General features: G+C 39.5%; 1 protein-coding gene across 3 annotated transcripts in view; it reads left to right on the forward strand.

The window, feature by feature from the left end:
- LOC118527586 (contactin-associated protein-like 3) overlaps positions 1–13,134 on the forward strand; it is a 180,533-nt gene that overhangs the window by 21,293 nt on the left and 146,106 nt on the right. For all 3 annotated transcript variants that reach the window (XM_078062282.1, XM_078062284.1, XM_078062283.1), the window contains exon 2: positions 8,724–8,834. In XM_078062282.1, coding sequence (XP_077918408.1) covers positions 8,724–8,834 — 111 coding nt within the window. The remainder of the gene's footprint in view (positions 1–8,723; positions 8,835–13,134) is intronic.

Here is a 13,134-nt window from a genome sequence, read left to right on the forward strand (position 1 = left end):
AGAGTGCTTCATTTATTCAAACTGATGAACCTACATTGACACATCATTATCACTCAGAGTTCATGATTTATGTTAGGGGTCACTCTCAGTGTTGTATATTCTATGAGATTTGCCAAATGTATAAAGACATGTATCCACCACGACAGGATCGTACAGAGTAGCTTCACTGCCCCCAAATCCCCTGCATTCCGCCTATTCATTCCTGTCTACCTCTTAAACACTGACAGCTACTGATCTTTTTACTGTCTCTATAATTTCGCTTTTTCCAAAATGTCATATAGTTGGAATCAAACAGTATGTAGCCTCTTCAATTGGCTTCTTTCACTTAGTGATATGCATTTAAGGTTCCTTCATGTTTTTTCATGGCTTGATAGCTCATTTCTTTTTAGTGCTGAAAAGATTCCATTGTCTGGTTGTGCCACAGTTTCTTTATCCATTCACCTACTAAAGGACACTTTGTTTGATTTCAGGTTTTCGCAATTAACAAGTAAAGCTGCTATAAACAGTGCGTGCATGTTTCTGTGTGGACGTAAGTTTTCAACTCCTTTGGGTAAATACCAAGGAGTGCAATTGTTGGAATGCATGCTAGGAGTATATTTAGTTTTCTAAGAACCTGCCAAATTATCTTCCAAAAAGACCGTACCATTTTGCGTTCCCACCAGCAATGAATGAGAGTTCCTTTTGCCCTCCATCCTTGCCAGCATTTCATGTCGGTACTGTTCCAGGTGATGGCCATGCTAATAGGTATGTGGTGGTATCTCATTGTTTTCATTTCCATTTCCCTGATGACATATGATGTTGAGCCTCTTGTCATATGCTTATTTGACATCTGCAAATCTTCTTTGTTGAGGTGCCTGGAAGTCTTTGGACCAATTTTTACATGGAGTTTTTTTTTTAATTGTTGAGTTTAAGAGTTCTTTTTATATTTTGGTGAACAGTTCTTTGTCAGATGTATCTTTTGCAAATATTTTCTCCCAGCCTGTGACTTGTCTTTTCATTTTCTTGACGGTGACTTTTGCAGAGGAGAAAATGTTAACTTTCATGAAGACCAGCTGGTCAATTCTTTCCTAGATCATGCTTTTGGTGTTCTATCTAAGAAGTCATTGCCAAACACAGGTCATCTGGATTTTCTCCTGTGCTGTCTTTTGGGAGTTTTATCGTTTTGTATTTTACAGTTAGATCTGTGATTGATTTGAGCTAATGTTTGTGAAAGGTGAAAGGTCTGTGTCTAGACTCATGACTTTGCATGTGGGCGTCCCATTGTTCCCAGACCATTTGTTGAACAGACTGTCTTTGCTCCTTTGTCAAAAGGGCCCACTTCTGGGCTTTATTCTGTTCCATTGATCTGTTTTGTCAGTTCTTTTGCCAATACCACATTGTCTTGACTGCCATAGCTTTGTAGTAAGTCTGGAAGCTAGGTGGTGTCAGTCCTCTAACTTTAATATTCTGTTGGCTATTCTGGGTAGTTTTTCCTTGCCACATGAACTTTAGAATTGGTTTGTTGATATCCATAAAATAACTTGCAGGGATGTTGATTGATATTGCCTTGAATTATAGACCAAATTGGAAACACTGACATCTTGACAGTATTGAATCTTCCTATCCTTGAATGTGGACTATCTCTCCATTTATTTAGTTCTTTGATTTTATGCATCAGTGTTTTGTAGCTCTCCTTGTATAGATTGTGTACATATTTTGTTAGATGAATGCCCAAGTATTTCATATTTGTGGATGCTCATGTAAATGGTGGTGTGTTTTTAATTTCAAGTTCAACCTGTTCATTACTAGTATACAAGAAAGCAATCGACTTTTGTATATTAACCTTATATCCTGTGGGCTTGCTATAATCGCTTATTAGTTCCAGGTTTTTGTTTTGTCAATTCTTTTGGATTTTCTACATAGATGATCATGTCATTTGTGAACAAAGATTTCTTCCTTCCCAGTCTATATTCCTTTTATTTCCTCTTCTTGTCTAATTGCATTAATTAAGACTTCCAATAGGATGTTGAAAAGGAATGGGGAGAGGGAACATTCTTGTCTTGTTCCTGATCTTAGTGGGAAAGGTTCAAGTTCTTACCATTAAGTATGATTTAACTTTAGGTTTTCAGTAGATATTCCTTTTCAAGATGAGGAAGTTCCCCTCTATTCCTAGTTTAAGAGTTTTTATGACAAATGGGTGTTGGATTTTGTCAAATACTTTTTTTTCTGCATCTATTTATATGATTGTGTAATTTTTCTTCTGTAGCTTATTGATGTGGTGGATTACATTAATTGCTTTTTGAATGTTGAATCAGTCTTGCATACCTGGGTTAAATTACACCTGTTCATGGTGTGTAATTCTCTTTATACATTGTTGGATTCAATTTGCTAATATTTTGTTGAGGATTTTGCTTCTATGTTTATGAGAGATATTGGTCTATAGGTTTCTTGTAATATCTATGACTGGTTTTGGTATTAGGGTAATTCAATTGTCATAAAGTGAATTACAAAGTATTCCTTCTGCTTCTAGCTTCTGAAAGAATTTGTAGAGAATTGGTGAAATTTCTTCCTTAAAAATTTGGTAGAACTTACCACTGAAGCCATCTGGACATGGTGCTTCCTGTTTTGGAAAGTTATTAATTATAGATTCAAATTCTTTAATAGATATAGACCTATACAGATTGTCTTCTTTCTCGTGTGAATTTGGCAGATTGTATCATTTAGGGATTAGTTCATAATATAGATTATCAAATTTGTGGGTATAAAGTTGTCCATATTATTTCTTTATTATCCATTTTAATGTCCGCAGGATCTCTAGTGATGTTCTTTCTTTCATTTCTGATATTAGTAATTTGTGACCTCTCTCTTTTTTTTAAGCTAGCCTGGCTAGAATCTTTTACTGACCTTTTCGAAGAGCCAGCTTTTGATTTTGTCCATTGATTTCCTATTTTCAATTTTATTGATTTGCGCTCTAACAAGAAGACTTTTTCAAAAGTGATTTTGTGCTTTTGAGTTGCAGATTTTCTGGAACTTCAAAGCCAGATCATTAGGCAGGGAGCTCTTTTGATTAACAAATATTTGCCCAGTTACATCTTCTCTACCATTTGGATTCAGCATTTCGAATATACTATTTTGTAATTTAAAAATTTCTCAAAAATATGTAAGACATTTTACAAATGCTTTGATCTAAAAAAGGAAACACTACCAGTATGAATTCACTCAGCTGGAGGGAATATGAGGTATAATTTAATTATAAGAACAATAATTATTTCAAATTTATACTTAATAATAGTTGCAATTAATGAGTATTAGTTTGCTATATCACACCACTAAAATTAATGGCAAATTGTTTTTGTAGTGTTACCATTTGACTTACAATAAAAAGTGAATCCTTCAATGCTGAGGAATAATTTTACAGGCAACATCTGGATCTAGATCTATTCATTAAATAGCTCTGATTTAATACAGTGAACCTAAACCAAACCTTTGGAGTAATTCATGACATAGGTTACGATAGGAAAGGAAGCCTAGAAGTAAAAACAAGAGTGCTTAACTTTGGACTGTGCTAATGGGTAAGCATGCACTCTCTGCACGGGTGAAATAAATAAATTAGCGAGGAACTTGGAGTAATTTGCCCTTTCTGACTTTGTTCTCACAGAGATTTAACTATATTCTATTACTGGCATCATAACTTATTGGAACAGACAAGAAATCTGAAATCACCTCTGCTTTCCTCCACCTGAATTCCTAACAGGCTGGCTTTGAGGATCATGAAACGAAGCAACTCAGACCCGCAGTTGTTCAAACTCATGGGATGCCCAATTGGTGCCAAGTATAGACCCACATGGGATAATTGCAGATCTGAACACACAGCAGCACATATTTTCAGGGGCAAGTGAGGGTGGGGGTGGGTGAGATGGAGCTGGAGAATTATGTAAGGGTCATTAGAGCATCCTGCATGCCATGCTTACAAACTTGGAATGTCCTGTAGGTTATCAGGGGGGCATTACCTCCGCTCCACTATGCGTGTACCAGAGGGTTGGAAACTGGCCAGTGCCCCCAAAGACTTGGCCAAGTTCAGCACTGTGGTCCAAAGTGCTGAAGACATGGATCGGGAATCTGTATGGATTGGGATTCTGTAAGCACACACCTTGGGAAAGGTGGGGAGGGGGCCCCAGATGTTCACAAAGTTCTCAGAGGCCTTGATGGGCCACCAGGAATGGTGGATATTAGAGCAGCAACCTAGCTCTGGGCCTCGTTCCTCCTGAGAGAGAAAGATTCCCGGGTATCTTCAGGTTCTTCTGAGTTCAGATGTTCTTGCTGGTCCAGTGGCCAAGGGGCACCACTGCGTGGGTCTGGGCCTTGATTCGAGCTGCCCACGTGGGAGGAGCAAGTAGGGCCAGAAGTCGAGGGGACTTTGTGTCATACTTTCTCTTCCATTCCAGGGTCTGAAGTCCATTATGATATGTTGAAGAGTGAAAAACAAGCAACAAACAAACATGAATTTTCTGTGTTGAGGAATTTTTAATCTCATCCAGAAGATAATGCACCCTGAAAATATACCATTTATACACAATCGAGTATAAACTGAATTTGAAATGTCAAAGAAACCAGAGCAAATGTATTACCAACGGGCTGTGGTTGACTAAGGGAGTCTGTCTGGAGTAGTTTTCTGTTTGTGGGGAGGGGTAGATTTAAGTAGTTTTAGAAGGAGGTCAAGAGCCTGGAAAACCCTCAGATCAGCTCACTTAGATTGGGAGGACTAAGCCAGTTATATTTTCCCCAGTTGTGTGAAGTTCCAAATTTCTAAGATTTCACCTGGAAAAATATATAATTTTCAAAAACAGAAGCTGAAATATTGTTATAATCTCAGTCTAAGGCTGTTCTGTAGGTAAGACATACAATAGGCTTTTGATTAAAATGGCATTGTAACAGGTACAACTAGTGAGAAAAGTTTTGCGTATTTCATAAATATGAATTTATTATATCAGAATGCACACAAGGATGTCCCTAGCACTCTGATCTGAGTCATACATAAATCATGAACAATTGTGGTGTATTCGTTTTTTCTCTAAAACACATGACAATGGACCATCACTTTTCCTTTAGAATTCGTAAGCTTCTCCGAGAACCTCACCTTGAGTACATTTGAACCACTGAAGGATGAGTGCATTTCAAAATTAAGATTATTCCATAGAATCACTCTCATTAATATGAGTGGTTATTATGAAGGGAAGTAAAATTGTTTTAGCTTAACTGTAATATTCTCTGTCTATTTTCATATGTTATTTCTCATAAGCTTATAATTTGTACTCAACTTGCTTTTCCCTCTAAGTGATAAATAGTGGTTCTTTAAAATTGTTTTGCAATCTCACTTGTTAAAAACCATAATTTGTGAATAATTCTTGTAGCTTTGAAACATTTCAGGAATCATCTATATTTTTTTGGATAGAAATAATATTTATCCGATTATTCATAAGAGTGATACTCATTTAGTTGGATTCAAGTGTTTTATATGATGCCAAGAAAAAGAAAATTAAGTTGGGTCTTGACAATTTTTGCTTCAGGAATCTTAGTAGAAAATATAGACATTTCAAGTTGAAAACAAAGATAATGGAGGTTTGGGATGGCTCCTGAGCCTTCACCTTACATGGATTAAGTTTCGTTAGAAACACACTGAATGCCTGAAAAACACTGTGCAAATCCAGAGTAGCTCCTCTCTAGGTTCCCTGTAAGGATGTGACCACTTTTTTTTGACCACACATATTCTCAACTTTTACTATGTTGCCATAAATTGGAACACTGTTTTTGAAGCCTCTAAGTTAGGGTTATAAAGAAAATTGTCATTTTAAAATAAACTTTATAAGTTGTTCTTCCAAGAAAGATTACAGCACACAAGCTATTACTTTCTTTTTTTAAAGACTAAGCTTCATATGCCTTCTTTGAAGAAAGAATAAAAAATGACAATATGGTTTGGAACTTTGAACACTGTCTTTTACATCTCTGTATGGGGAAAATGTCCTTATAGCATCTTTTTTTTTTTTTAAAGATTTTATTTATTTATTTGACAGAAAGAGACACAGCGAGAGAGGGAACACAAGCAGGGGGAGTGGGAGAGGGAGAAGCAGGCTTCCCGCCGAGCAGGGAGCCAGATGCGGGGCTCGATCCCAGGACCCCGGGATCATGACCTGAGCCAAAGGCAGACGCTCAACGACTGAGCCACCCAGGCGCCCTGTTATAGCATCATTTGAAGGAACTTAAAAAGTGTGTCTTACCATAGTGAGAATAATAAAAGCAAATACTTTTAATCCTCAGCAGTCCTCTTAGTGTGTGAGTCCCCATTGTACCCCCTGCCATATTGCTGTGTGACTTCCATTGTATAATTGTGTAACTCCCCCCTGTACAGTTGTGGGGGTTGACTCTCCATTGTATAATTATGGGATATCATCATTGTCCAGTTGTGTGATTCCCCACTGTACAGTTGTGTCTCTTCATTGTCCAGTTGTGTGACCCATTTCCCATTGTCCAGCTGTGTGTCTCTTCACTGTACAGTTGTGTGTCTCTTCATTGTCCTGTTGTGTGATTTCCCATTGAACTGAGGAGAGAACCAAGGCTTAGAGAAGGGTGAGTGACACTCCCAAGAGTAGGCAAACCTGGTAAATGCCAACCCCACCCAAGTCCGGTTCCAAAATCTATGCTAGCTTCTCATTCAGTTTCCAACTTCAGGGGAGACCATAAGTGGTGAGATGACAATAGTGTGAACAGAGGGGACGGAGAGGGTGGCATCAGGACAGATCCCTAAAGGACACTGTGTGGGGCCAGGGCTGGGAAGAGAGAAGGCTTCCTGAGACACACAGTTAATGGGAATAATCCTCTCTTGCCCTCAGTCTGCTGAGTGACTTCAAGGTGGTGGTGAGGTCTCCAGAAACCCTCTGCATACGGGGAGAATAATGCAGGTCTGCTCAACATGCTGCTACCCCTGAGAGATTTCTAGGCTCATACTCAAGTTAGCTCAGTTGACTGTGAACTGTAGATAACCCTCCTCCTCTGGAGTTTTCTGAAGTACGAATAATATCCCAGTAATAACTCAACACTTTGTGCTTCCAGTGTACACACCATCACAGGGACTTCTGACGCCTTCCTTGTGCCACAGACCCCTTTGGTACTTTGTTGAAGTCTGTGTCCCCTTCTCAGAGCAATGTGTAAAACATATATATATATATATATATGCCAGTTACAGTGAAGCGCTGATATCAATAAATTAGAAATAGTAATATAATAAGTCTCCTTAGTTATTAGCACATTAAATAACAAAATCTACTGGTGAGTAGAATAAATAACGATTATTTTGAAGTAAGGAAGAACATGAATGATATTTCTAGATATCTGTGACAATGATTGTTATAAGAATATCTGTAACTTATGATGGTAACAAACAAAAAAGCATGGGCACTACTGAAAATGCTGTGGTTTGTCTATGCTCATGATTAAAGAAAATGCTGAATTTCAGCTGAGGGTTTAATGAAAATAAAGATGTAGTTTTTCTCTGTCTTCACAGGCTCCTTAAATCATATCTGTGCCCCATGTTACGAACTCCTGAGTCATGGTTCCTCAATTCAATTTCTATGAAAAAGCCTCTTGGGCTTTTGATTGGACTCCTAATGAATCTTTAGATCAAACTGGGGATGACTGAGACTTTAAAAATACTGTCTTCCTGGTTGTGATCACTGGAGTCTGTATTTTATGCGGTTTTGCTTTAATGTCTTTCAATACAGTTTTTATAATAATACCCATAAACGTTTTGCACAGTTTTGTAAGATTCATTCTTAGATACTTTATGTGTTTTGTTATTAGTTGCTATTCTATTTATCATCTAACCCCAGCTAGAGTTTAAAATGAAATCAGTTTTGGGGTATTGAGCTATTAAGCCAGTCAGGTACTTAATTTTGGATTTTCTACCTCCACAATCGTATCATCTGAAAGTGATGACAGTTGCTTTTTTTTTTTCCCGATTCTTTGTTTTTAGTTTTTAAATGTTCTCTTATGTACCGATAGGACTTTGAGAGCAGCTTTCAACAGAAGCAGTGATGCCTATTAAAGTCTTCTTCCTGATTTTAAAGGAAATTCTTCTAATAGTTATCCATTGAGGGGCAGTGGGCTGGAACCAACTTTTAGTAGCTAGCAAGAGCCAATCGTTAACTTTTCATGAATTTTGTAAGCCAGTTGTTAAAACACAGTCATTATTAAAGATTAAGTTATATAAAGTTACAATTAAGTAAATCATGTTAAAAACAAAGGTAAATTCTCCAAACTCACCACTTATTACTCTATGTCATGGCATCTTACTATTACCTATGCTCTTGAGGTTATTTCGGTCTCTTGGATCTGCATGGTGGAAATACTATAGAATGACGTGACACGTGTGAATCTCTTTCCAGTTCCATGGTTGGTGACATCACGCTGACAGCTTGGAATTGCCCATGATGGGAGTATTTGCACCATGGAAGATGGCAAATGCTACCAATCAGGGCTTTAAGAGCCTGTTGTTAAACATTTACTAACACACCTCTGATGGAGACTGATGTTTGCCACAGGTTCTAGCATTTTCTTAGCCTGCTAACTAAAAAGGAAGGGAAGAAGGAAGGAGAGGAGGGAGAGTAGGAAGGAAGCAGGAAAGGAGGGAGGGAAGAAGACGGGAAAGCCTGGAGCAGGGGGTTCATCTGAATTTGGTATTTTCTGCACAGATAACTGTGATGTTCCGCTGGCATCCACCTTGCCTCGAGAGTCCTTCAGCAGCTCGTCGGAGCTGTCCAGCAGCCACGGCCCGGGGTTTGCAAGTCTTAATCGCAGAGATGGTGAGTCCGATACCGTCTTGTTGTTAATCCATCATGATTCTTTCTCAGAGAGAACAACGATCATTCTTACTTAATATTCATTCTCATGATTCAAAAAGTAATTATATTGCAGTTTAATGAAGATGAAGCAGCAGGTTCAACATTTTATCATTTGCTAGCTTCCTTCGTCTTTAGTATTCATCTTTTTTGTTTGTTCTGACATTTCCCTTGCCTGTTGATGGCCTGCAAATGATCATAAATGAGATGCAAATCAGAAGGGAATTATTGGAGGCTCTGGAGTATTTCCTATTTTATCATCCTTTTTTAGTTTTAGAGCACTCTATGGATGGGTGACTAGTCAAGTACGCTTATCGTGGGTAACTAAAACAACAAACGAACGAGCCAGCGTCACGGGCACTGGGGAACACCAGCAAGCCACTGGCTGGCATCAGTGAAATGTGAAGCTGCTCACGGGATAGTGATGGGGAGACAGCTCCATCCCAGGACCTGGCCTGGGAGGAGCCTGGGCAAAGGCTCTTGTTGAAAATAGATTCTCTTCATATCCGTGGGAAGAGAGCTTACTTTTTGAAGAGGTATTCATTCATTCTTGCTCCTTGAGTGTCATGGACTAAGTTACTTTCCCTTTTGCACGAATAATAGTTCAGCAGATTGAATAAGCTAATACATACGCTGAAAACTCAAATGTTTTACTGCCTTTGAAAGGGATGGATTAACTCTTTTGGTGAATGATTCATTCAGAAAGTAAAATTTTAAATTGACTGTGTCCCATGTAAATGTAAATTCTGAAGATATTACTATGGAATGGAGCATTTTCCTCCCTTAATTTGGTATTTCTAAGATTACAGTTTAAGTATAGCTTGAGTTTTATTGTGTCCTCAAAAATCAAATGCGGGAACCCCACAAATGATCAATTAGACTGGTAGGGCAGAGTAAGGACACAGTGAAGGATTTTGGTGAGTATAGGTGGTGAGAGCATGCCCACTGATGACCACCTTCATGGCCTTTTACTATGAAGAAGCATTTCTGGCCAGATAATTACTCCTCCAGATATTTACGAAGCATCAGTCATGATAACTTTCAGTACTCCAGTGAATATATCTTCTCATTGAAGCCAGTTTTCAATTAATAATTAAATGATCAAATTTACTATTTTTGGTCTGGTGGTTACTCTAATACCAGCTTAACATCTAAACTTTCCAGTGGTTGCCCAAAGACTGTAAAAACTAAATAAGCACCATACTTAATTAGTTTAAAGGATCCCAAGGGGCCTGTGTATTGTGTTTCTGATTTGCATACACAGAATATCTTTATGATTCAGGCCTCCGGTCCTGTCAGCGTGGTGGCACTGGAAAGTTGATAAGCATCGGAAGGGAAAATCCCAATGTTTAAGATGAATTTATTTCCATTACATTTAATTAAAAAATAAATAACTTAGAATATGAAAAGCAGCCATTGTAAAATGGTAAGTATAAAATGTATTTACTATATCCAGATCTCTCTTTGCAGATTTAAATTAATTTTTTTAAGAGCATGGCAATCAGGGGCACGTCTTTTAAGCGTCTGCCTTCGGCTCAGGTCATGATCCCAGTGTCCTGGGATCGAGCCCCACATCGGGCTCCCTGCTTGGCGGGAGGCCTGCTTCTCCCTCTCCCTCTCCCCCTGCTTGTGTTCCCTCTCTCGCTGTGTCTCTCTGTCAAATAAATAAGTAAAATCTTAAAAAAATAGAAAAGAGCGTGGCAATCAACTGACGAGGTTCTTTCTTGTGGTTGTTGCTACTCTGATTGTGTACAATACACATTTCACTAAATATTCCTTCATTTTACCATCTGATTTCATACCCATTCCTAAAGCAAGATTCAGACAGCACAGTTTATCAGTATTCCTTCTGAAGGATTATCTATGAATATTTTCTGTTAAAAGCCAGCATCCCAGGGGCGCCTGGGTGGCTCAGTGGGTTGAGCATCTGCCTTCGGCTCAGGTCATGATCCTGGGGTCCTGGGATCGAGCCCCGCATCGGGCTCCTTGCTCAGAGGAGAGCCTGCTTCTCCTTCTGCCTCTCACCCCGCTTGTGTGCTCTCTCTCTCTTTGTCTCAAATAAATAAATAAAATCTTAAAAAAAATAAAAGCCAGCATTCCAGATTCTTTCCTGACATTTCTTTTGCCTTTGTAAATGCTGGAGAACAGATTAGTTCATTTCAGTTTAGGATATTATAATGTAAAATGAGGATTGTATAAAATGTGGATGATTATAATAATGATGATGATTCTTCATATGTAGGGGTTTTAGCTTTTTTGAAAATTCAGTGCATGACCTGGTGATGGAAATCATGTTAGACTACCTGATTATATGGTTAAAATATCCTTGGTCTATGTTATGGTACCTGGAGGTTGTAAAGAAGGTGGTCTGTCTTACCTCCCTAGTTTCTTATTTTGCCCAGCAGTGTTTGAGCTTTCAAATATTTTTATGGAAAAATAGAAGTATCTGAACTATCATGGCTCCTGCCAGGGATTTTATATGTAGCTGATCACTGCATCTACCTGATGTATAGGGTAGTAAGAGAATAGTCAGTACATAATTTTATTTTATTTTTATTATTTTTAAAGATTTTATTTACTTAATTTAGAGAGAGAGAGAGAGAGAATGCGAGTGAGGGGAGAAGCAGAGGGAGAGGGACTAGCAGACTCCACGCTGAGCGCAAAGCCCAACACGGGGCTCCATGTCACGCCCCTGGGATCATGACTTGAGCGGAGATCAACAACTGAGAATTTACTTAGGAATAAAGGCTGTGATTCAAATAACTTCCCTAAGGAAAGGCAAAAACACTTAATCTTTATTTTGATTTTCCATCCAGTCACGTTCAACTGCATTGCCCCTTCTAGGAATTTCCTTTTTTTTCTGCCCAGGATTCCTGGCAAATGAGGTACCAGCTAAGGTGACCTTCATGTCTGCCAAAGTGGTAAGGTCCAGTTAGCAGTCATTGACGAGGCACCTGGGATCCCTACTGGTACACAGGTGCCATATTGAAATCAACGCAGGAGTCCTGAACCGCATGTTTCATTTGTGACCCAGGAAGACCATAGCCAGGGACAAAGGCTACTGGCACCTCTCCGTGGGCCCTGCGGTCACCTGCTCTGCTACCATGAACGTGGAGGGAGACCTGCCTGGACTAGGGGCTGACGGGGAGCTGGTGGAGTGGGCTTTGCTCTGACACATTCAAGTGCCATCCCTTGAATGCCCCCACCCCGAGTGCTGCTCGTCAGCAGCATGCACATTTTGCCAGGCTCAAGCCTCACCCTTTTTGCATTCATTATGATATTCTATTTTGTATAGCAGGTAATTGGTACACGACTCTTTTCATCGGAGGCTCTCACGGCGTGCTTACAAATTGTTATGAATTAAGCCATACAACATCCTTAAAGAAAATGCAAGTTTTAGCATCAGTGGAATTTTTTTTTTCCAGAGGCATTTGGCTGACAAGCAGTCACAAATGGGTGGATAATTTAGTTGTCATGGTTTTATTTCTGAGCATCTCACCCTTGCATTTCCTGACATGATCCTCCACCATATTTTTTTTTTTAAAAAAAGGAGACATTGCCTTGAGAGCAAGCAGCGGAGCATCCGTGGGGAGCGCTGGGGGCGGTGGAGCTGCCCGTGCTGGCCTGGCCTCCTGGTCTTGCAGGCGGCCTGGACTCCCCACTGGTCTGCACACAGCAGAGGGCGGTGCCGCTGTTCAGACTGGCCTCAAGGATGATCGGATATCCTGTCTGCTCTGCATAACTCAGGGGGCCGCTGAGATGATGCTTTCATAGCATTAGGACACATCCCAGAGCCGCGCTCCTTGTAAACCTAGAGATTTCACGGGACATGAATAAGCTTAGTCACACATTTTATTCAGTCACAAATGAGGGATTTATGACTTGTTTGGATTCTTATAGGCTTGCTGGGCAATTCTTGTTCTGTTTCTAAGGTGAGAAATTAGCAGAATCATCTTACGGTTTTGTCAGTGCAGAACTTCAAACGAATCAGAGCTGGAGAACCTCGGATCAGCTCAGATCTCAGTGGTTCTCTTACTGTATGTTCCTTTAACAAGTGATCAGGAATCGATGTGAGAACAGCAAAACAAAACACACAGGATTGACAGATTTTTGTTTATTTTATGCAAAAAGAGCCGCAGTTGGAATGCTTGGTGCCTAAGGGCACGGCAAGTTGTCCCTGGGGAGGGTGCACACGTGAATGCTTACAGGGTGCTTTCTTTTCCTCAAGATCACTGGCATTTAATATAAATCTCAGATTGACCAG

Source organism: Halichoerus grypus, chromosome 14 (assembly GCF_964656455.1).
Source record: "Halichoerus grypus chromosome 14, mHalGry1.hap1.1, whole genome shotgun sequence".
NCBI classification, from domain to species: Eukaryota; Metazoa; Chordata; class Mammalia; order Carnivora; family Phocidae; genus Halichoerus; species Halichoerus grypus.